This window comes from Condylura cristata, unplaced genomic scaffold (genome assembly GCF_000260355.1).
Source record: "Condylura cristata isolate star-nosed mole 26May11 unplaced genomic scaffold, ConCri1.0 scaffold00030, whole genome shotgun sequence".
Lineage (NCBI taxonomy): Eukaryota > Metazoa > Chordata > Mammalia > Eulipotyphla > Talpidae > Condylura > Condylura cristata.
The window spans coordinates 2166121-2192240 of NW_004567131.1; the positions used below are offsets into that span (position 1 = coordinate 2166121).

The window sequence follows — 26120 nt, forward strand, 5'->3', positions numbered from 1 at the left end:
TGAGTGTTACAGAAGCTTCTCCCATCAGTAAATGCCGGCAAATGTGCAATGCATATTATTCACAGAACTCCTGCTTTTGTTTGGGCCTTCTCTGTACTGGGCCTTCCTCTCTGTTCAGTATTCATAATTATACAGGGACTAACAGAATCCAGTACAGTCAAAGTGATAGTTGCTACTTTTCTGTTACTAAGCTCATTCGGGCCTTCCAATGCAATAGCACCATTTGCAAGTTCCTGGTGGTCAGAGGGCAGTCCCCTGGTGCAGTGCTGATCTGCCAGGCTTTACGTCTAAAAGACAGGCAGGGGAGGAGTGGAGCAAGCAAAGAAGTGCTTCAGTTCTTCAGGCACATTCTACAAATAGAATGAGATCCTCTGCTGCCGGCTCTGGGCTAGTGCAACACCACTGGGGCCGAACTCCTCCATGGTAGGAGTACAGGGTGCACAGAAAAGTGCTTCCTAAAAGATGCAGAAGAGAAAATCACTTTAAGTCTTCACCCATCCTTGTAAAAGTGATTTTGAGATGTAGTTGCTCAATTTAACTAAATTTCACTGTGTAAAATAATAAGTTAAAGCTAAGTGATTTTAGAATATTATGACCAGATCTTTGATTGGATCATAAGTCTTGCGATTTCTCACAATTGAAACTACTGGGAAGGGCTCATTCACATGTATTCTTTAATGCCTTTGCCTCAGGAGTCACCTCAGCACCAAAGGCCCTAGATAAGATTCAGAGATAGGACTGCCTCAGTCAAATTAGCCCGAGGAATTCAGCTGCTTTCCTTACAGTGATATTTGTAGTTTACCTGGAAGAGGGCTAGACTGCACATTGAAGATGCAAATAAATGACATCCTGCTTGTTTGATGGAGAAGACCTGAAATGTCATAGTATGCTTAATGAGTAATTGTATCAATGATCAAACAGTTTAGGAAGCATTGAATAGGGTAGAGGAATCTCTTTTTTCTGGAATGCTTGCCATCTGATCTGAATTGGTAACAAAAAATAGGGAAAAGAACATGATGTTATGGGTGAAGGTGATACAAGGTGTCCAATTATAAAAGTTGCATGGATATAACACATGATTATAGTTAATAATACAATATTGTGTATTCCAAAGCTTCTAAGAAAGCTATTAGAGTTTTCATCACAAGGAAAAGATTTTTGTAACTATGGTGGTGGGTTTTAAACTTACAGTAATCATGTTATAATATATACAAATCATTATATTGTGTATCTAGAATTATTATATATGCATATATAGAATCATTATATTGTACCCCTGTGAAACCAGTGTTACATGTCAATTATACCTCAATTAAAAAATAATATATACACTTGCAGATTTAGATGCCAAGGTCAAATTTTGTTTTTCTTATTACTGGTGAGTCAGCCGGTCTACCATCACTTCCTTGGTGAGCTAGTTCTGTAAGTATGGCGAGAATCTGAGCTCTCTATTCCAAATTTAGGTTGTACCTGTGTACCTACTTATGCCACAAAGATAGAGAAATAATTTTTCTTCTCTGCGGTGTGTGTGTGCATGTGTATTCATGTACTATTTGGGAGTATGTGTAATAACAAACCAGTAAACATAGGAGATCTCAAGACTATTCACAGTATAAATTAGCAAAATGAAAGCTCTTAAACATGACACCATTCTCTATAGTGATTCTTTTCAGGTAGCTTGAAACTAGAAAGATTAGATAATTAAATTTGTTATTTGAGTACCAGTGGTAAAAAGGTTTTAATGGAAAGTGCTTGTGGGCTTTCTGGGAAAAAAAGCGAGTACCTTACACAGTGCCGTTGTGCACTTGTGTAGAAAGATGCTTTGAAAGAATCAGATATGGTTGTACACCTAGCATTCTTTTACCATAGAATCATTCTACAAATAGGACCTTTTCCTGAGCCCTCTGCCCTATTTAAGAAAGGCAATGTGTGTTTTCAGGTTCAAGATCTTGGTAGACTGCCCTAACCTACAACTGTGTTACTAAAGCCCCAGGATTCTTCTAGGTCTCCTCCCTCTCCTGCTGAGCATGCTGGGGGCCTTCCTATTCATACCCTCAGCAGAAGTGTGTATCAGCAGTAACCCTTTCCTGCCTGCCTGGTGAATGGTCCATGCTAGAATGGGGGTTATTTGAGCTTTGTGCTGCTAACCTTAAAGCTGTGGAGACTTTTGATGTTAAAATTTAATAAATGTTAATGAGAGTTTACATCCAAATTAGATCACAGACAGGGATAGCGAGCTTTTCTAGGAGTCCCACAGTTGACTTTAATAACACTTATTATAGACAGTGTTATACCCAGAATATTTTGTCATTCTAGATGACTTCTATGAATATGCAGTGGATAAGCTTCAAATAGTTAAATGTTGAAATGCTGCATAGTAGGCATGTGTAAAGATTATGAGGACATTATGATAACTGCTGAACTCAATGTATTGTTTTAATCTTGACTGCATTTCCTGGCCTTTGATTCTGATGAAGCAGCACAGCTCTTTTCATCAGGCTCAGCTCAGGCAGTGCACTCATGCCTGTGGCCGTGGCCACTCTCAGATGCTCAGATGTGAATGGCAGAGAATTCTCTCCTGCTTTACCTACACAATTTACTACTTCTATGGAGAAAGTCACCTGAGATCCAACTTTTACAACTTTGACTTTATGTGGAGTATGACTCATTTGTTCTTGTTTTAATGTGTATATAATTAGTAGCCCTGATAAAGATGACAAAATTTTGGTATATTGTTGCTTTCACCATTTATCATGTACATAATAAAGTGACTTACTAATAGAAATATAATAGTGACATGGTGTGAAGTTCTTCCTAATAGATAGACAGCATCCCTTATTGGCTGCACTTAAAGAACTAATGAATGTTTGGCATTCAGTTGTTACCAGGCGAAGAGTCTAAAAACTCACTGGTTTAGAACCTCTCTTACAAGATCCGGGTCTGGACACTCATCACTGCAAATGCAAACAAACGGGTACAGCAGCAGAAAATAAAAACAATTTAAGTAAAGAGCAGAGGAGAGGTTAATTAGCAGGATAAATGGAGAGAGAGAGAGAGTCCTGCTGCCAGCTGACAGTATGAAGTAGAACTTCAGTTACAAAAACCTGTTCCAGGCAGGGTGCAGCAAGGCCCGCCATGTGTGACTGGGGTCTGTGATTCTCCAGAGCAAAGTCTTTCCAAGTCCTTCTGCTGCTGCTGAGTCAGCACCCATCCCCAAGCAGAACCCTGGGGGCACTCCACAGCCAGCCCACCTGCAGGGTCACTGCCTTCTGCAGCGTTCAGTCTGACAGTGCAAACACATGTGTTGGTTCCTTTGATTTTTTTTAATATTTATTTATTTATGCATACAAGAGCTGAGGTATACCCAGAAGTATGGAGAGGTGAGAGGATTTGCCAGAGACAGAGTGAGAAGCAGAACAGGCAGATTACTAAACTACACTGCTGAGGGGAGCAATGGGCAAGACAGGAGAGGTCTGCTACACCATGTGGGTCAGCTCTCTGGCCAGGGATCTAACTTGTGCTCAGTGCTCAGTAGTTAGTGATAGCTTCATAGAGATGAGACTTAACCCCTGCTCTACCAGGGAGGTCCCATGTCAGCCCCTTTTAAAGGCTCATCACAGTGGCTCCTTTCTTCCCCTCCTAGTAACCCCCTCACTCAGGACAGCTGGTGTCAGAGTTGGCTTCTTCTCTGGCAGGAAAGCCTCTTGGGAGGCTGAGCTGCTGCCCAGCAGGCCCCGGGCTGCTGTGCCCATCGGCTTCCGCATGTGTCATCACAGTTTCACGCTATATGGCCGCATTCAAGAGGTGGAGTTAAATGTGATGTCTTTAGATGGTTAGATAGCGATATTAACCAGCAGATGTCTATTTGTTTAAGAACTCGGGAGAAAATTTGTAGTGAAGAATTTTCTACAGTTTTATTTTTCACTTTGCTCAAGCTAATTTCTAGACATTTGACTTGCAGAAAACTACAATTTTGGTTTTGTAGTAAAACCATTTTGCCAGTGAAGAACATTGAAATTCAGACTTCTGCTTGTGTCACATTTCAAACCAAAGACATTTTATAATCAAACCAGGAAAATGTGAAAATAGAGATTTACAATGGAAATGTTGATTCAATTTGAGCTGAAGCCAAACATTCATGAAGGAAAATTAGATTAAACAGTAGATGTTTAGAGAGACTTTAAATTATGACAGCTTTAAAAAAACATATGTTGTGGATGTTTTCCAGGCTTTGCGCGTTCTCTCTCTGGCAGCCTTGGAACCTAACTCCTTCATGTTTCAGCCATTTATTAGATTTTCTTTTATCTTCCTTTAGACTAGTGGACACAAAACTTATAACTGAAATCTGGTGATTGGGAACTGTATCTTACACATTACTGTGCGATCAAAACCTGATGTTGTCAGTGGAAGTTATTCCGTCCTGTCAAACTGTATTATATTTAAGAGCATGCGTTGCCTTTCCAGACGGGAGCATAAAGCTACCAATTACAACTGATTTATTCCATTTGTTAAAGACTAGCAGATACTCTATGCAACTAGTATGTTTTCAAATTATTATTCTAAGAGAGGGAAAGTGCTTGAAGTTCGGAGAAACTGGAATCTGTGTATTAGGAGAATATGGTAATGGGAGGATTCATTGAGTGGGTGAATGTAAATGCTAGAATGGGGAGTCGTTTTCTTAAAGATCGAGCCCTGGACTTGGCCTTGCTTGAACCAGCAAGACCTCTCCCTGGCAATAATAACAGAGCCTAGTGATGGCATCTAGAGGCAACAGGAATGCTTTATACTGACGGGGTCCCCCCTTACCAGAAGTGTGACTTATGAACATGTTCGCTCTTTTCATGGGTTGCCTTTTCACATCACACTTTTGATAGTGTCTTGTGCACAAACACTTTTGGTTTTGAGTTCAACTTCCCTTATACATTTTTGCTTCTATCACTGTATCCAAGAAATAGTTATGCTATCCAGTGTCTTGAAGCTTTTGCTCTTTATTTTCTTCTATGAGTATTAACTCTTACATTTAAGTCTTTGATCCATTTAGAGTTAATTTTTGCAGCCAGTGTAATACATACATCACATTCTTTTGTATGTGGATACCCTGCTGGCACAGCTTCATTTATTGAGAAGACTGTTCTTTATCACTGGAATTGGCCTGGCACTCTTTTTCATAGATGGTTTGATCACATACTATGGCTCACTTGTGGTCTCTCTAGTTTGTTGAGCTACATGGCTATCTTTATCCAGTACCATACCATTTTGATTGTTTAGCTTTGCAGTAAGTTTTGAAATTGGAACAATAAGAGACCTCCAACTTTGTTCTTTTTAAAGAGATCTAGATATTCTAGGTTACATGAATTTTAGGATTGCGTTCTCCATTTTCCAAGTATACCAATTATGCTTGCATTGTATCTGGTCACTTTGGGTAGTACAGAAATCTTAGCAGTGTCTTCTAATTCATGGATATGGGTTATCGTCGTTTCATTTGTTTGAGTCTAATACTTTTTAATATATCCTTTTTGATGGCAAGAATACAGATATAGCAGTAGTCAGGCACACCTACTATTGAATTCTTGCTCTTCTACTAAATACATTGCATGGGCATCTCATGCTCTTCTTTAACTGTGCAAATATCATATATTGTATATCAAGGGTCCAGCAGAACATGGACCCTTCTCTTCTGCTTTCCTAGGACATCTGTTCGTACATCACATTTGTTCTCTGTGGTTTAACAATATTTAACCTGTTACCTAATTTATAGTCTGAATCTCTGACTTCAAAACTTATCCTCATTCTTCTATTATTTCCTTATCTCTGATTCTGAATCCAACTTCAGGCCAGTGGTGACTGCACTCCAGCACTTTGTAGGAAGCGTTGCCCTGTGAAGCCAAGTTCTTTAACCTAAATACTGGACACCCTGGGATCTAACACCGAGATGTTGGCCATAGATGGATGTAGTCATAGGGCCATAGGAGGGGATGTGGGGGTGGTTTTAAAAATGGTAACCACTAAAATTGCTTTGGAATTAATGGTTTAATTACACCATCTGTGTGTGTAATGTTTTATGTTTTCCAAAGTGCTTTCCTACCCCATGGATCTCAAGGGTGAATCAACACCGAAACACCTGAGGAACTTGTTAAAAACAGTCTGGGGCTCCACACCCAACTTCATGAGTCAGAATTTCTAAGAGAGTAGCTTAAATTTGTATTTTTTTAAAGATTTATTTATTCGTACAGAACTGGGGTACAGGCCAGAGATGGCGGAGGGTGAGAGGATTCACCAGAGACAGAGTGGTGTACAGAACAGGCAGATTGACAAAGTACACTGCTGAGGGAGCAGCGGGTGAGTCAGGAGAGTCTGCCTCGCCATGTGGATCTCCTCCGGGGCAGGCAGGGAATCGAACTCATGCGGATGTGGCTTAGGCTTCTATGTGCTGTGCTTTAACCTGTTGCGCCACCAGGGAGGACCCTGAAATTTGTATTTTTAATGAACATTTCTCAACCAATGTTCTGGCAATAGTCCTACTACTGCCCATATACAAAATATCCCCCTGACCCCATCCCCCTCTGCCAGTTCAGGGATCTTCTGCTCAAAATCCAACAGGACAGACCGGGGTAAAACTAACAACAGATTAGAACAGTGTACCATTAAAGGCCAGAGTCGTCATCCTGCTATTTTCTACTCTGGGTACCTTAGTCCTAAAGTTCTTTATAGCATTTCTCCTACAAATGAAAACAGGATACCCATCACTTTTAGCCCTCAGAGTTTTGTGGGGTTTTTTGTTGTTGTTGTTGTTGTTGTTGTTTTAAGATTTATTTATTTGTTCATACAGGCCTGGGGTACAGGCCAGAGGCTCAGGGGCAGCGAGAGGCTTCACCAGAGACAGAGTGGGGAGCAGAACAGGCAGATCTATGGAGTACACTGCTGAGGGGAGCAGCGGGCAGGCCAGGAGAGGTCTGCCATGCCATGTGGTCACCTCCGGGGCAGGTGGGAATGGAATTCATGTGGAAGTAGCTTTAGCTTCTCAGTGTTGTGCTTTAACCCACTGCGCCACCAGGGAGGGCCTGCCCTCAGAGTTTTTTAACATGGATATGCAGTCTGGATTCTCTATTGTTTTTTTCCTGTATGAGTTCAGATATTTGTTCAGATTGGGTCATATGGCAATTAAGCCTTATTTTTCCAGAGTATAAATTCTGCTTCCCCGGACATTTAAACAAGTATTATAGGATGAGCTTTATTAGGTTCAAGAAGTGTGTAAACAATTTTCGAAAACTACATTTATTTTCACCCCTCTCCCCCCCCCCAAAAAAAAAATACAGCTCAAATAATACAAAATGAGTCAGAAGTTATATGTTCAAATGAGTTGAACACATAACTGAGTTTGCAGTTAGGAGGATTCAAGGTTTGATATAGAAAATGATGATGACAACAAAAACATTTACTTGTATTGATCAGATTCATAGTATGTTCAGGCATGTGCTAATCATACTGCCTACATGCTTGTCTTTGATGATAATACTCTGGTCTTCCTGTGGTCTTCTCCCTCTTCGTAAGGTCATCTTCCTGCTTCCCGATAAAGGAAGTCATTCTTGGATTTTGCTTGTTCTTTCATACTGCTCAGCCCAATCTTTAGGACACTTTCAGTTACTATCATCAGAATCCAGCCCTCCACTCCCACCATCTCACTGCTACCAAGGAGTTCAAGCCCCAGTCACCCTTCTGGTCTTCTGTTTGCCCTCCTTCCTTAGTTCATTGGATCAGACAAACTTACTGTTAAAACCTGAGTCAGATCTTGTTACCTCTCTGCTCAGATCCTTCCAGAATAAAAGCCCTCGGTGATCTAATCCGTGTACCTTTCTAACTCATTTCCTAGTCTCTTTGCTGCTGTTCTTTGAGCAAATAAGGCAGGCGTGCTCCTGAATCCGAATCCAGTCTGTTGTGTTCCCTGACAGCACCTCCTGTCCTGTCCCTCTTCCTGCGGCTCTGTGTTGCTCTGTCCTCAGCCTCTCTCCAGGGTCTCCCCTTAGCCACCTTACCCTTCTCTCAACATCTACACCCATGCTTAAACACCCCTGCTTTTTTCTCTCCTTCCTTTGTGGCATCTACCCTTGACAGTTATGAGTTCATTTGTCTTTCTTTGTTCTATTACACCTTCTATCAGAATATCTGGGAAATTGGGGCTTTTCTACACTATTCTTTGCTATAGCCTCAATCCTAGAGTACAAAGCAGGCCCTGGATGAGTATCTGTTGAGCACATACATTAAACTTCTTTTATAGGTAACGAAGTGGAGATTCCAGGGGCTTAAGAAATTTGCCCCGGGGAAACAGTGAAGAAATGACTAAGCCAATTTGAACTTAGGTCCGACATCAATGTCTGTTCTTCATATCATAAAGGAGTTGTATTTGTGGAATGGAAAAGACATTCCGGGGCGGGAACTCCAAGAAGAAAGCCACCAAGGTAGGAAGGGATACGGTGTATTGGGAGATAACAAGATTCCTCAGGGTGGACTTGGTGTAATGGAACTAAATTTGGGGAGGGTCTTTAATTAGCTGTACTGTAGTTGTACCATACTTTTATATGGGAACTCAGACCTGTGTTTGAAAAAAAAAAATGTGTACCTGAAGTAGGGAAGGGACCTTACATGCTAGTAGAATAAATGGAAAGATCTGCTTCTGACAGACTGGATGAGAATTCTGGTTAAGCCAGAGCTAATACAGGAAAAACAGGTCTCTTCACCTCTAGTGACAAAAGGGGTCAGAAGGAGTTCTGCTTTAATCATCTGTGAGACTCATACTGACTTCTGGGAACCAGTGCTTCTCTCCAGATCACCAGGGTTGCTGATGAAATGAGGCTCATTGTTGCCCGTGATACACTGCCCTGCATTGGCAGGAGCACCCCACAGCAGTCTCATATGGACTGCTTATCTTCTGTTGGCCAAAGTTGACAAAGGCTATTTTTTCCCCATGTAAAAAAAGTAGCATTTATAACTCTTTGTCCTTTGAAACTGAAGAGAGAGAAAGAGCTTTGGGACTCCTTATCCACCATTCTAGTAACCTTTCCTGTTCCCCTCCAGTTTTACAGGTGTTTGGTCTTGACTCTAAGCAATTAGAATATAGAAGGGAAATTGCACAACTCTGGACGTTATTTTAGCTACTGTGAGCCAAAAGCAATGGCAGGAAATCCTTAATAAGATGTTCTTTCAGCTGAAATGCACTCTGGCACCCCAAGCCCTTGCTCATCAAGTTTGCTTTATGTGCAAGCTTTTATTGTTTTCCTCCAAATGCAAAAAAAAAAGCCTGTCCATCCTTCTGAGTGCATGAATGAGTGGATTTTAGACTTTGATACAATAAACAATCAGAAAGTACTTTCGAGGTAAAGTGTTAGGGTAAAAGTGTTAGTTGCATGGGGAAGTCAGTTGTGTTTTTTAATGTATAAGCAAAAGCATAGCAGCAGGAGTGGTGGATAGTGTAGCTGTTTTCAGCCATACTGGGATATGTGCAAACCCCTTTTTATCATTTTTGTTAATACTACATTCAATAAAAGGAAACAAGAATAGTGACTAACAGTGAGTACTTTGGAAGTCAGTTATGAAATCCATTTGGCCCAAGTGGCAGTGTGACTTTAGATGAATCACTTAATTTCTGGGTTTATAAAATGAGGTTGTTCGAACAGTTTTCCCTATCTCTTAAGATATAATATCATGATTTTTATTAATACTCAAAACACTAGACAGTGCTCTTTGGCACAAAGGAAGAAAGACTGTTTCTGGAAAGTAAACATGCAATGATGAGAAGTGGTGTAGAAGCTTGGATGTCATTATTTGGTGATGGCTGGAGTCAAGTGCATTCTGCTCTGTCAGTCAGATGCATTTGTGATTCCTTTGGGGGTATTTGTTAATTAGCAGGGACCCGCTGGGATTCACCATTTAATGATGAACTATACCTGTGCATAGGTGTCTCAGGTAAGACTGTGCTGGAGGGGCTGCTCTCTTCTTCAGTCTGTTCTTAAGAAGGGCAGAGAAGAGGGTCACCCCCATACAAAGGAGGAGCCCCACAGAGTGTTAGAGAGAAGTGCTGCACATGGATGGCCAAACCCTTTATGTCCAATGACCCTGCTTGCTGCTCAGGATCACAGTCTGACTGGAAGGAAAGACAGACCCCAGAGCATCCTCTTTTCAAAGTCCTCCTTCCCCTACCTATGTGCTCCTCCAACACCCCATTCCTTGGGCTCCAAAACAGTGGCGCTGGGTATTTTTTCTTTTTACTTGAAGATTTGGATTAGATTGCTGTTTTTTGGACAAAGTTAATAACTTGCTTCATTTCCATTTTTTTTTAAGATTTATTTATTTATTCATACAGAACTGGGGTACAGGCCAGAGATGCGGAGGGTGAGAAGATTCACCAGAGACAGAGTGGGGAGCAGAACAGGCAGATCGAGGAAGTACACTGCTGAGGGGAGCAGTGGACGGGTCCGGAGAGGTCTGCCGCGCCATGTGGTCACCTCCCGGGCAGGCGGGGTTCGAACTCATGCTGAAGTGACTTAAGCTTCTTAGTGCTTTGCTCTAACCTGCAGCGCCACCAGGGAGGGTCTCATTTCCTTTTTAGTTCTAATTTTTAAAGGCCATATATGAATTTGAGGCGTTACCAGACAGATGAAGCAACCTGGGCTCTAGTTCTGATTCTCTTTTTTCACAGTCCTGATAGAGGGCAGGTGACATTCTTCATAGCCCTACGACTGTTCCTTCACCTGCGAGTGCTGGGAGCAGTCTAGTTTCTTCAGAGGTTTTCCTAGGATGGAATGATCATAAAAGTGTTTTGAGAAGGGTAAATCCCTATCTAAGTATATAACAAACATTAATATTTTATAGTGGAGGATACATTATGAATCAAACAAATTCTTCAGGTCGACCTGAAGCTGACGGTGACACAGATGATCTACTTACTTGCTGTGTGTGTGTGTGTGTGTGTTTTTTTTTTCCTGTCTTTTGACAGGTAGGTATCAGTAGGGCAATTTCTGCCTCTTTCTTACTCATTAACCTAGAAATTCAAAGAAAGTCCTGATGTCCGGTGACCATAATCTTTTAAATAAATAGGTTTCTTAAAGTGTTATTTTTTTTTGAAAACTTTAATAAAATATATGGCATAGCCACATTTTTGTTTCCTTCAAGAGAAAATCTTTGGTGTTAATCAACTTTAAAAAATATCAAGCCAAATTAATTAGTATGTATCTGTAATTGAAAGTGGTCTAACTTTCCTTTCATAGTCAGCATTCAGTTCATATGTTTCAAATTCCCAGTAAATTATGTGGAGGAAGACTTTCCACCTCAGTGCACTGGAATTCATTCTCTGTGACTAGTGAAATGAAAACGTATCCCCCTCGAAGGAAATGCTTTATTAAAGAACTACATTATGGGAAAATTTCCTTAAGGATTCAGTCAACATTACACCTAAATTTGAGTTTTCAGGACACTTTATTTTTAAGTACTGAAAGAGCTTGCCTTGCAGCTAGCCAGAAGAACTAGAACAATTATGGGAAAGATCATGCAATCAAGAACTTGATGCTCCTATGTTGTTTTTTTTTTTTTTCTTTTCTCCATTTAACTGACATTGGTATTTTGCGGCAATTTTCCTGTTGTCTCTTAGGACAGGTTTGTAAGATAGACAGGTTTCTGAGGGCACATAAAGGTAGAGAATTCAAACTGAATACCGTGGCAGCTATTACATCAGATAGAGTATCTCCCCTCACCCATGAGTCTTTGTTTTATTGGTGGTTTAGCCTTCCAGAGGGGTTGTGTGCGGCACACAAGGTACCCATCTTGGACCCTGAAAGCATGGAGAGTGCAAGCGACAGGTGCTTGTATTTCAGGTGCTCTTCAGAAGTGGTGTCCCAGTTTCCTAACTCCATCTTTCTGTTACTTGTTATGCACATGCGTCTCTGAGCAGTTGGTGTCACAGGATTAGGAAGCTCTCATTCATCATTTGTCCAGTGCAGGGTCTAGTAACAAAAGAATCTTCGAGTCAGATAATAAAACTCAACAAAGCTGTTAACCAACACAGTGTCCTGTAGTTCAAATAGACATGAGAACAGTGCAAAGGTGACTTTGATTATGTGTGATTAATGAGTGGAGTTTGTTGTATGTTTGCTGCTAAAATAACTACTTTTTTTCTTAAATCAAGTGTTCTAGTCTGTTGTATGGATCTTTTTCTTTCATGTTCTTTATGCCCAGTTGAACAGGAGCATCTTCAGTTTTTATGGCTTTTATGGTTTACTTGTTACATTTTAACAAAGCCTGCTTGAAGGTAGCTGCTTTACGTGTTTGGTTCTGTTTTCAATGGAATTGATTGATTTTAGTTTCGTTGAGCAAGGTGAGGCAGATCCTTCGCACTGCAAGAGTTTTTACCCTGGTTTCAATAACAAAAATAGCATGCTTGAGAAGAGAGAAGAGGATTGCTACTCTTAGAGGTAAACAATAGGTTGGAGCCCTAATATTTTTTTAAGGCTTCATTTCACTTTACCAGGTTTTAATATAAAAAATGCTCAGGTTTCGTTCTTTACCATTCAGTGTCATTTACACTTAAACATTTATTTAAAGAACAGAATAGAGTGTTTTCTGTAACTTTTAAATGAAAACAACAGAAAAGCAGTTTAAATCGTTGGCACCAAATAGAAATTATCTTCTTCTTTTGCTGTGTTTTCCTATGACATAAATGCCTCTGCTAAATTATTAATTGGAACCTCTCATTTCCTACTGTGTCATCTGTAACTCATGGGCCACTTTGCTGAATAAAATGTATTAACTAATAACCTCCTGAGGGTAGGATGTGCAGGGCTATCTCTTTTTATCTCTTTCTGATCTAAAAGTTAATGGGAAACAGTCAATACCCACAGCTGTTCTTCTGTCTTCTTGAAAAAATTCTATCATCAGAATATTCCATTTAACAAAATGGCTCTTTGTTCATTCTGCTTTGGGCATAGAAAGAGAGGCGAGGTGAAAGCAGCCTTGGGCCAGGAATTGGTTCCTGTTTGTTTGTTTTTTTATTGATGTATCAAAAGTTTAAAACAACAGAATAATCTCATTATAGTACAATGAAGTCACTAAAATAATTTTAAACTCGAGTTGTAGTTGGGAAGAGAGTAACTGGACTGGAGGTTGTTCGGGCATTTTCCTCATCTTCAGAAAGCATCTCTTTGCCTATTACAAGTCATTTACTGCTTGAGTTCTTATTATTCTTTGTACATAAATCAATTAGCAGTTATCATATTATATTTTGAGACCATGACTGCTCCTTGGGGTAGTTATGTATCTTATTTATATGTTAATTACTCTAAGCCAATTAGTTTATCAATAAATATTCATTCATGTATAAATCAATTTTTCAAGTCATATTTTTAGGACCTTCAATACAGGACACATGGTGATAAGCACTTTGTGTCTAGAGCTCATTGACTCTTTAAGCTAACCCTTTGAAATGGATGTATTTTGCCCCATTTTATAAGAACCCAAGGCTCAGAGAGAATTAATCTCGCTGTAGTCTCAGCTCACTTGTGGTAGAGGCTAGCTAGATATGTACTAAATGCCCAGGGGCAGAATCATATCTGTTACATCACGACAGTGTCCAGAGGAGGACAGTGACCAATAAGTGGTGGGTCTATAGTAAGAAAAAAGGTGCAGGATGCCACTGAAGTCCAAATTAAGATAACAGAGAACCAATGTTAAGATTTGTGAGCACCTCTGGGGAACCCAATAGATGAACCGAGATGTGACTGATGATACATCTGTTAGCAAGGGAAGGGCACCCAGGGTCTGTTGGCAGGGAGAACAGCCTGTGCAGAAAACCTGGTATAAAAAATGAATTGGAACTGACCTTTGCTTCCTTAGTTATCATACTTTGTTCTAAGGAAAATTAAAGGCTCTCAATAATCCAGAAAGAGTAAAATAATGGTTCTGCAGTGGTGGCTATTGATAGAAGGATCAGCAAGGATATGTGAAGCATTCCAGAAGCAAAATTGAAGATCCTTGACTTGGATGCAGCCTTTGGTGGGTTAAGGGGGGAGGATGAGTCCTAGATGGTAGGCTGTCTAGCAGACAGCTAGATGGTGGTGTTCCTCCTAAGCTGGCCAGAGAAGAAAAGGTGTGCCAAGGGTGTGGGCATGAGGTCAGAGCTGTTACCATTCACCATGGCAATGTTGGATCTCAGACATCTTAGGGCTTGTTGGATACAGATTTCAGCATCTAGAATGAAACTACTAGAATTGCCCAAAGAGTTATACAGAATTGAAAGAGAAAGCAGCCTAGAATAACCCAAAGGAGTGTCAACATTCAAAGAAGACCAGTGAGCAGCCAGTAAAGAAACCAGACAGAGAATCAGTGGGTTCTGTGAATGGGTTGTGAAAATATGTTAACTCAGTACTTCGGAATACTGTGGTTTGCAACAATGGATGTGAGTAAATCATGTGTGGCTAAAATTCTAGAAACTGAAAGTGTAAGCAGTGGATATAATAAGCCAAGACTATCTTCATGGAACGCAGAGCTCTCTCACTCATAAACTCAACCAAGAGCTCCTCTTAACAGACCTTTGATTTGACATTTTATTTACCATGGACCATAATCAGTATACAGTCATAGTGTAGGGTTCCATTGGAGACCCAATCCTTCAGTCACTTTACTCTGATGGAAAAAATCTTAACTACACCAAGGGGATCAGTTTTCCATGGGGATATTTCTTGAAATTCCTCCAAATAACCAGGTAGACTATTTCAAATAAGATTAACATCAGTGTGAACATCCCACCAAGAAAAGATGTTATTTTCCCTCACAAATCATAGGTTTGCCTTTATAATAAAACACCAAAGAGGAGGATTTTGCTCTTTTGTATATTCTTATGTCCCCAGATATTTCTTTTTGGTGCTACTCCAATGTTTAATTCAAGATAAATACCTAAGAAATAATTTTAGTGTTCAGGTCTACCAGAAATTTAGTTGTCAAAAATATATTTATTATTGAACACCTATATCCATTTGTAATCATTATTATTTCATAATAGCCCATTTATCAAGTTGTCTCATATCCCTGATGTTAGCAGTCTGCTACCACACACCTTTGAGTTAATGGATCACACAACAGCTATTTAGTCCTAATTTTACCTCGTGCCAAGCTGTTTGCACCGAACTTGATTTTTGAGGGTGACTGCCATCAGAGTGAAGTGTGAGCACACCTCTGTTCTTTCTGGTCTTGCTGGCCACAGAGAGGGTCCAAGCAAGCACAGTTTGCTCCTTTTTTTATTCCCTCCCCAATTATGCATGTTAGTATTAGAGCTGATGTTACATGAGTATGAAAAATAAGCATTTTTATGGTCATTAGACTTTTATTATACATCAGTCATATAATTTTAACCATTTTTTTCCTTGAATGAGACTCCTAATTTGTGCATTTTGTGGTTTTCAATCCATTTGCTGCAGCTGCAATCCTGATAAGTGGCTCAATTATGACTATAATATTGGTCTTAAAGACTCACTGATATCTCATGGAAAACTTTGAAAAACATCCTATTTAAAGACAATTATGCTTAAGTATGACATTTTCTCCATTTTTGTTCTAGCCTTTAAGAATTATTACTAGGACTGTTAACATGAGGACAGAATATTCTTTCGAACTCCCAGTTCTTTTATTTCTCTTTGAGTTGTCAGTTGCTACTTCCCCTAGCCCTTTCTCACTCAAGGTGCCCCCCTACCTGTGAGGCCACATAGGTTCTTGTGTCATTTTTTAGTGTCCACTGAGTGCTGGAGACAATTTCCAGTTTTTACCAAGGGACCAAAAAAATCATAGACTTGGATGAAATGGAAGAATAATTGGAAATAATGGGAAGGGGGAATGTCTTTGACATTAAAAGTGAAATTAAAGAATGGGAAAAAGAACTGTAGAAACACACTAGAGATTTATTTTAATTAATGATCATTTAAAAATGAATCCTACTTCTTCACCCTCCCGGTAAGTGGTCAGTGCCTTAAGACAGAGGGTTTGCCTGGAGAGCATGCTGATTAGGGCTCTCAGAATATTTGTAATTTATTCTCTTTTTAAATTTAATTAAATAAAATCATCCTGGTGAATGGTATTTTTACTTTCTTTTGAGATTGAATGGACCTTATATTAGTTTCAGATGTGTAATTTAGTATTTGCATATATTGTAAAATGATCACAGTAGGTCTAGTTAACATCCACCACCTCACGGTTACAAGTTTCTTCTTGTGATGAAAACTTTTAAAATCTCTCTTAGCAACTTACCAGTGCTAATTGTACTTAGTATGCTGTTCATACAGCTCTGGAATTATTTTGAAAGTAAAAGCTTGGACTCTTACCCATCTTCACCCATTTCATCCCCTTCTCCCACCTCTGGAATTATGTTGGCTCTCTGTATCTATGAATTCTTGTTTCCAGATTCCTTATATAAGTGAGATCATGTGGTATTTGTCTTTTTCTATATCTGTAGCATAAAGTATTCTATTTAAAGTTCTCAGGGAAGTAATAATGTTACCTTCTATTTTCTTTGACACAATATTTTTTAAATCACATTCATTTAGCCGTGAATTTAGGAATGCAATAAATTAAACTACTCTTAATTAGAACTGAGGCAGGAGAAAGCACATGGTAAAGGTGATCCCCATAGTATGCACATGTGAAAATCCCTTTACTCTTTAGTATTTCACAAAATAGCACTTTAGCTTTGTGAAGAAAAATAACTATCATCTTTTTACTTGCAAACTCTGCATTTGTTGGTTTAAAACTATCACTGGTTTATTATACTCTGTTCCAATGATGAAATGATTCGGAATCAGAGAGAGGACAGGAACAGGCTGTCAACTGTTCTTAAAAAGATGATGTGCATGGAAGCTGAGGGTTTTCTTGTGTCCGACTTGCACAGATGACCCTTTTGACCCAGTCCTTTGATAAGATAGGGTTTCTACTTGCCATCCTGTTTTGGAATGCTACCACTCATGGGCATCCATCCAGATCCTCAGGAAGCTGGCACAGAGCCACCTAAAAGAAAAATGAAACTCTGCAAACAATCAACTGTCTTGCCCCATTCAGAACAGGACAGAGACTGATGACAGGATTGGCCATTTAGCCCATCCTTATTTCTCATCTTGCTTAGGAATGGGCCTTCCCCCTAATAGATGCTGCTGTTGAGATGATTAGAGGATGAAATATGACATTCTTTCTAAACAGTTAAGAGACCTGTCTGTAATTACCTCTTTGGGCTGGTAGAGAGTGGGGGTGGAAACTCTTTTCAGAGTGGAGTAGTTGTTGTATATTATGCTCAGTGTAACTTATAGTTGTAAGGATTTGGGTATGCCTTGGGGTAGAAGCATGGCCTGCAAAGAGTTAACAGCTCTCCATGTTTAGTCCACTTTCTGTAATAAACACACTTCTGCAAAGCTATTAAACTTCTATGATCACAGTATATTCTGTTAAAACTTGCCATTTAAACATTAGACAATTTGTATTATAAAGGCACTACCTAGCATTTTTGTTTATTAATGTTTCAATTTATGTAGTAATACTTATAGAACATTACCCACATCCTAGAAACTGTGGCAAGTGAAGTGATAGAAGAGGTATTTTCTTGGGGGCTCTGAGAGCCACCAGAGAGAAGCAGGGCATCATTTTAAGTAAGGTCCACAGCTGGGAAGTAGAGGCCACCAAGGGGTGTGTTGTAGGGATGCCCCGAGGGGATGAGAAAGGTGAGCTGAGCTAGGCAGTGGCAGTTGATATCCCCTTTAGAGGCAGCAGCTCCAGCTCCAGTGGAAGCCCAGCAAGTGGCTTGTTGAACACGTGGAAGATTGTCAGTGTGTCTGTGGTATAGTATAGAGAACCAGAGAGGAGAACTGTGAGACTTGAGGTTGGAACTTGAGTAGGAAAGATGAAGGAGAATCTTGTAAACCATAGTTTGCATTCTAATATTAACAAAGGTGGCAGATCTTCAAGGTGGTTAACAAAGAGGTGTCACCCAAGGACAGTTTCAAAAGTAGGTTAAGTTTGTTAAGTGATGGCACTTAACAAAAGAGTGTTGAAGCTGCAGTATTTGCAGAGAGGCTGGGCAGGAGGTGTGAGGAGCTGGAGAAGGCCTTTTAAATGGCTCTGAGGGTGGGAGAGGAGATGATGAAAACAGGACTAATTGGAATAATTGGCCCAGGGTTTTCATATTAGCTTCACAACTCACCAAAGACCCTAAATGACTTTGAAGATAATTAGGTGCTCTGGGGATTACATCTTTCCCTGTTCTGTAAGGATTCCCACCTGTGTTTGTTTGGGAGCCAATCACAGTCCTCTGATTTCTGGAGGCTGCCATTTCTGACTCTTCTCTGTCAACCTTTTCTTATCCCTTCCATTAGCTTAGTATCCATTAGCCCTGTCCAGGGTGCCCTGCACACACTAGCCTGCCGTTGGGATTCATGGTGGATTTGACTACAGAGGACGTATGAATAACTGATCAGTACAAAGAATAGGTTTAGAGACAAAGAATAGGTTTAGAGACAGGTGCATGTGGGAAGCTTTCTAGATTATACTTTCATTACCTTTCATGTACATGCTTCTAAGAGTGCAGATCTGTGCAAAAGTTCACAGTTAGAGCCCGCAGGGAAACAGCAAAGGAGAAAGGTTAGAACTTGTGGAAAAAACTGAAGGTGATGATAACTATAAAGGCTCTTCTGTTCCAGGGTCCTGTTATGCAGGCACATTGCCCCAGAGTCCTAACTTTTCATCAAACATGACTCCTTGGTATGTATGTGTGTGTGTGTGTGTGTGTGTGTGTGTGTGTGCGTGCGCGCGCATGTGAACCATGCGAGCACTCATGCCTACATGCACACAAGGTTCTGCCTCCCTCTCATTCAAAGCCTCAGTTACAGTTCTCAATGAGTAACAGTCATTCCAGTTCATGTTTGACATTTTCACCCCCTCTGTTATTTACCCTTCCACATTTTTCCCATAATACCTACTTTTTGAAGACTTTTATGTTAATTCTTTCCCATGTGTTATATATAATACTGGTAAAATTGCATGATACCAAAATCTTTAAGTTATATTACTAAAAACAACTGCTATAGTTGTTTGGAAGTGTTTCATTTTAATCACTATTTTAAAAGTATATGAATACTTAAAAATGTTTTAAAGGTAGGTACTCTCTGTAATCCTTTAATTTAATCATATTGCTATTTTGTCTCTAAGTCTGTCATTAGAGAGATTTGCTTTGGATAGCTTTGGAAAGCTGAAAACATGACTAGTCCTGTAAGGTTCACAAGAAAGAATCTGCAACTTGAAGTTGCATCTTGAAGTTGCAACTTGAAGTTAAGTTTGTTAATCAGCTACTACATCAAGAACATTTAAAATTATTAGTGGCTTACTAACTAAAATTTACTAAAGGCTTGTAATTATGGTATTGGAGCAGGGATCATTCCAGAAGGTTTTGGTTTTAAAACTGAATTTAAGTGTCAGAACTGCAATTTTTCATTCCTTCCTTCCTTCCTCCATTGACCAGTCAGCTTATACAACACTGAGTGTAAAGTCATTCTGATCAGAGTCACTGTTGGTGGTCTTTAATTAAATGTAAATATTGTCTCTCTGAACATTTAAAATTGGCCTGTACTGTCAATCAAACTGAAAATGTATAAAGCAAAAAATGTAATCATGTGGCTCAAGGAGCTACACAATTCCCAGAGTAGAACACTCCCAGGCCCAGTCAGAATCAAGAGCAGCTCTAGCCTTTGGAGGCCTTCTGTCCCAAACTTGACACTTGCTTGTTTGCTGCTATTCCTGTTCGTAGTCACATGGGCAAGGCGAGCCCCCAGCTCTATACTTATGTTCTTCCACTGAACACCACAGGAGGATCAGAGCACCGGTAATGATGACACCCTTCCTAGGTGGGCTGCTGCCATTGGCTGCTGAGGTTCCCAGGCCACCCTGGACTCCGTTCCTCACGTGACAAGGACTTTTATGGGTCAAACTTGGGCCTCATATTGTGGTAGATCAAGCCTCACGTAAATTAAATGGTTTTCAGGAGAGACCAGAAGAAAGAATAGGCTCTAGACAGGAATAATCAGTTGTTGCTTGGAACTAATCTTACTGTACACAAGACATTTAAAAGTTATAACTGAAGGGATTTCTCAGAAGATTTCATTAGAAAGGCTTTTGTGACTTGGATCAGTTTTGGAAATTTGTTTAACTAGGAAATCATTAGTTTCAAATGTATTTTCAAAATTTGGTACCACAAAGTTGCATGTATTACATAGTTTTTGTGCTTGTTTTTAATCATCTCTTCTATATATGTGACCGTGGTTCCTTTTTATTTCCAAATTTCTGTAATATTCTCCCCTTTTTTCCCTTTTTTTTTTTTAAATGCTTGGAGAGGAGTATCTATTTCATGCTGTTAAGAAAAAAAAGTAATCTGGATTTGTCTTCTAAGTTCAACCATATTCCATTTCAGTTTTTAATCTTTGTTCCTTTTTTTTTTAATACAGTTTTTTTTGTTTGTTTGTTTGTTTTTAAGATTTATTTATTTGTGCATACAGAACTGGGGTAAAGGCCAGGCCCAGGGGCGGTGAGAGTCTTCACCAGAGACAGAGTGGGGAACAGAACAGGCAGATCAACGAAGTACACTGCTGAGGGGAGCACTGGGCGGGTCAGAAGAGGTCTGCCACACCATGTGGTCACCTCCGGGACAGGCGGGAATCGAACTCATGGGGAAGCGGCTTTAGATTCTCAGTGCTGTGTTTTAACCTGCTTCGCCACCAGGGAGAGCCAATCTTTGTTCCTTTTTTGTGAATTTCTTTTGATACATTTTGTTATTCTTTTTACAGTGTTTTAAGTTGAAGTATACTTAGTTCCTGATTATATTTCTAGAAACCATACAGTTCAGAAGTTTGGGACTGAGGGCTGGTTGAGCATACTTCTGTTATAATAGGATACTTATATATTGGTGGTATATAACTGAAAATGAATATAATTAATGCCTATTAAGAATTTACTTAGCTCTGTATCAACCAGTAGAAATAATTCAGATTTTGTTTAGTGGTCTGTAAGCAGCAGAATTATCAATAGGATTATGTAGAAGCTGCCTAGTAGAGGATCAAATAACATTTCAGCAGAGCATTTGGCAAGAAGTTGTTTTGTTTCTTGTCTCAGTTGTCATTTTTTCATTTTCCAGGAAAGGGTTTGATAAGTTTAAATTGTGTAGGAAATGATTGTAATTCACATTATCTGTGATACTTGAAACACAGTAATTCTAAGTGAAATAGATCAGAAGCAGTCATCTCTTCCGTGTGCGAACATTGGTGTGTTCCGTGAACATGAGCATCTGATGGCTCATCCCTCTTGGTTTGCCACATCCTAAAAATATTTTATTTCCTCAGTGATTAAGCTGCCCTTGAAATAGACAGCAGGTTGTCTTCCCTGACTGACTTTTTCCACTGGGGGCTAGGGGAGAGGGTAGCAAACTGCCATCATAAGAAAACATCTGCTATTCTGGGAGATCCACATGTTCATCTCAAAATCATTAAGAACCCTTTGGAAAGAGTCTAATTAAATAATTAAAAAAATAAAGTGTCCATTAAAGATTTGGTTAGGTGTTTCTACCAACTACAAAAGGAAATTATGATGTTTATACTATCTCTGTGCTTTAATTTGTTAAGTGGTCATCCCATAATCAACTAGAAAGTTGTATTTGTTCAAACAGCAAATTCTTGAGGATTCCTCCCACCTTAAGGGATATCTCTGTGAGTTTCCACTTGACTACAGGAGAGCATTCTGAAAACTAATTTATTTTTCCTTGGTATTGAACCTTTGCTTCTGGACAATTTGAATTTTACTATTTTGAAAGAAGGAATCATAGCAAACAATTACCTCACTCTTGTGTTGTTGTTGTAGCTAACTGAAATGTTATTTGATTACCTGATTTAAGCTCAGACAGTATTTATAGATAATGTTGCTGACAACATTTTGATTTAGAGGAGCCTGACCTTAGCTAGTGGAAGAGAACCATCAGTGAACCAGCAATCCAGAATCTAAGGGAAGAACTGTGCCAGATGAGGGTGTGATGGCTGTAGAGACACAGAAATATCTCTTTGCTCAAATAAGAATTAAGGGTGGGAGATGTCCTGGAGTTCACTGGGATGGGTAGTACTTGATTCAATGCTTGATTCTAGTCAGTTGAGTAGAGAAGGAAGGCAGGATATTCAAAGAGGAACAGGATGAACAAGGATGAGGAGATATGAAACTTCATCACAATTTGGGGGAACTGGAGATGAGCAGAAGTAGGAGAGAACAGATAAGATATAGAAAATATATAGAACTTGACTGCTAATGGCTATTTTCTGTCTTTTAATTCAGGTGAAGTAAAGGTGGATGACCAGAGGTCTTAAGGAATGCTCTTGAAAAGGTCAGAGTTTACAAACTTATAACAACTGAGAAGCAAATTGGCTTTGAAGAAATCACACTCAGACAATGTTGTTTGCTTTTGGTTGAAGAGAGAAAGTCCAACTACAGAAGAAGTCTTTATCTCTGCATTTAAAATAGCATTGTAAATAACAATGTAATTACATTTATATCAGTCTTCTTGTGCAACGTGGAGCTTCTTGCCTGGATAGACATGAGTGACCCAAGGCAGTCACAGGAAGAAAAGCACAAACTTGGCAGAGCCTCAACAAAGTTCAAGGACTCTCCCAGAATCATGCAATCTGATGATTACTTTGCTCGAAAATTTAAAGCCATGAATGGCAACATGGGACCCCCTACTTCTTTAAATGCCTCAAATTCCAGTGAGAGTGGAGGTCCAGCTAATGGTACCCCAGCAGTGCCCAAGATGGGTGTGAGAGCTAGAGTGTCCGAGTGGCCTCCCAAAAAGGACTGCTCCAAGGAGCTAAGCTGCAAGGCACTGTGGGAAAGCCGGTCTCAGACCAGCTATGAAAGTGTCACCTCCATCATGCACAATGGGCAGAATGACCAGAACAATGGGCAGCAGGAGGAGCCACTGGACCTGGACTTTGTGGAGGCCAAGTACACAATTGGAGACATCTTTGTTCATTCGCCTCAAAGAGGACTTCACCCCATAAGACAGCGAAGCAATAGTGATGTCACCATCAGCGACATTGATGCTGAAGATGTCTTAGACCAAAATGCAGTGAACCCCAATACTGGGGCTGCTCTGCACAGGGAGTATGGGAGCACGTCTTCCATAGACCGGCAAGGCTTATCTGGTGAAAACTTCTTTGCTATGCTCAGAGGATACCGTGTCGAGAACTATGACCACAAAACAATGGCCCCATTTGGGTTCCCCGAGTTTTTCCCCTGTGATCCTGCAATCTCTCCCAGCCTTCATGCGGCAGCACAAATTTCTAGAGGAGAATTTGTCCGCTTCTCAGGATTAGACTATGTGGACAGTGCCCTCCTGATGGGAAGAGACAGGGACAAGCCTTTCAAACGGAGGTTTAAGTCAGAGTCAGTGGAAACCTCCCTCTTCCGAAAGCTGCGAACGGTTAAAAGCGAACATGAAACTTTCAAGTTCACATCTGATCTAGAAGAAGGTCGTCTTGAGAGGGGCATTCGCCCTTGGAATTGTCAGCGTTGTTTTGCACATTACGATGTCCAGAGTATTTTGTTTAACATCAATGAAGCTATGGCTACCCGGGCTAATGTGGGGAAAAGGAAGAACATAACCACAGGAGCTTCGGCTGCCTCCCAGACACAGATGCCAACGGGCCAGGCAGGCACCTGTGAGTCCCCATTGGGGAGCAAGGAGGATCTTAACTCCAAAGAGAACCTGGATGCTGATGAGGGTGATGGGAAAAGTAATGACCTTGTCCTGAGTTGCCCCTATTTTCGAAATGAGACCGGTGGGGAAGGTGACAGAAGAATTGCTCTCTCCAGGGCCAACTCCTCATCTTTCAGTTCTGGGGAAAGTTGCTCTTTTGAATCATCTCTTAGCTCTCACTGCACAAATGCAGGAGTCTCTGTCTTGGAAGTGCCCAGGGAAAACCAGCCCATTCATAGGGAGAAAGTGAAGCGCTATATCATAGAGCACATCGACCTGGGGGCCTACTATTACCGCAAATTCTTCTATGGGAAAGGTAAGGAGGAGCGCTGAGTGCAGATGTGTGTCTCTGACACCACTATAACTGTGTGTACCAGAGTCCCCTAAATGAAGCTTATTCTCTGTCTTGGACCCTTGTTTCTGCCAGACTAATCCCTTCTTTAGAAATCCCCCCAACCCATTTCCGGCCTTTGCTGATTTGTAATCCCCAATGTGGAAATGCCTCCTTTCTTTCTCTCTGCCAATTTGCCAGCATCACAATGCTCGCAAGCTGTCATACATTATTTAGATTTAGCCCTTTTAAGAGGTCTTCCCTAATGAGCTCTATACCTCTCTCATTCCTCTGAATAATCTCTTTTTTTGTTGCAGTGGATAATTCTGTGGGGCTTCCCCCTTCGTCACCCCGCCATTTCTTGCAAAGCTACCAATGGACTTAAATGTTAAGATACAAATAATTCTTTGGTGTTGTGATTTTAGAAATGCTTTAATATGGGAGATAAATTATATTTACTTTTATTAAGCTCTTCAGGTTGGAAGGACACCTTCATCAGGAGTCACATAGTCGAATCCTCAGTCTTTAAATAAATCCTCATTCCAGGAATCTGATAGTTCATTCTGCTTGGAGACCTACAGAGAAAGGCTCTACACACGACTTGTAATACACGCCCGGTGAAAACACTCAGGGAGCCTTTTACCGCCTCCTTCTTGGGGATGTGTCTCTTGTGCTCCAGACTTAGGGCTGCAGACTTTTCAGGATTGCATTTCTCTATCTTTAATTTCATCTGCCACCCCTTCAACCTATTCCAAGTATCACTTCCTCAGGCACCTAAGAAGGTGGGGGGAGATAAGTGATTCTGCCACTTCTGTGGATAATTGTGAGGAGGCTGTCCTTTGAATTTATTTGGTTTGAATTTTTATTTTCAAAATGCTTACTTGTAACCTTCAACTCCATTTGTTTCTTTACTGAGGTGGTTTGGGGTGACTCTAACCACTTTCAGTCCCTAGAAACTTTTTATTTGTTTTGCCCTGGATTACAGTCGTTTGCCACATAAATTACAAATGCAAAGATAAACATTTGGATTTTGCTCCAACTTTGCATCAATCCAGATTTAAACCGTTGTCCATAATTGTAATATTAGGAAATTGTATAAACCAGCGGGACCAGGGCTAAATAAACAGGCACTTGCATTGCAGCTGGTCACGTAGTTTCACTTGTCTTCCCGTTCCCATACTGATAACATAATGGGACTGAATTAATTATGTCAACAGGTCTTGGTTTCCAAGCTGTGCTTCCCCTGTCCACAGTCTCACTCCTGGCTTGTGCTGTGCATCAGCACCCCGTTGTGAGCTCTAACCTTCTAGCTAAGGCGTTCCAAAAATCTCCAACTTTTTTTTGGTCTGTGCTGTAAAGCAGCTCACAACCCAGGCGGCTGTTCATGTAGGGGCAGCACATGAAAAGATGCTGTCCGAGGATGCCGTCTAGGTGGAAGTTAGTTATTTTTGGAAAGAGAGATCATGGAGAACACATGCTAATTAAGATTTTTTTAAATTGATGAAGCCATACTTGTCAGTGCTAGCAGTGAAATTGTCTCTTAGAATTCTGCCTTGAAATCCTCAAGCAGTGACTCATGCTGACTGAGTTTTGTAAACAGTCTGTGACTTATCCTTTAAAATACAAGGAGATAGAAAATATGTGTGTGTGTATATATGTGTTTATATGCGTAACATGTAGAAATTTATGTCTAATGCAAGTGTATCTGGAACACTGATGTTTTCTGCACCAAGGTTTGCCACCACTGATCCATTAGTGTCCTTAGGGTTTGTCCTATGAAATGAGTTTAGGTCACTAGATTCTGTTCTCTCACTGCTTTTTGTGGTTTTTTTCCTTGAACTCTTTAACTCCCTGATAATGTTTAAAAAGTTGTCTGTTTAGGGTTTATAATAAGCCTCCATTTATCCTAATTTGCTACCTAGAATTTCCAGGGCACTGGAAATGACATCATCAAATGCATATGATTTGCTATGAAATAAAAATAAAAAAGCT

General features: G+C 40.2%; 1 protein-coding gene across 3 annotated transcripts in view; it reads left to right on the forward strand.

Annotated features, from left to right (window-relative positions):
- SIPA1L2 (signal-induced proliferation-associated 1 like 2) overlaps positions 1 to 26120 on the forward strand; it is a 211454-nt gene that overhangs the window by 82943 nt on the left and 102391 nt on the right. For all 3 annotated transcript variants that reach the window (XM_012731328.1, XM_004691132.2, XM_012731327.1), the window contains exon 3: positions 22378 to 24113. In XM_012731328.1, the coding sequence (XP_012586782.1) occupies positions 22637 to 24113 (1477 nt within the window). In that variant the 5' untranslated portion in view covers positions 22378 to 22636. The remainder of the gene's footprint in view (positions 1 to 22377; positions 24114 to 26120) is intronic.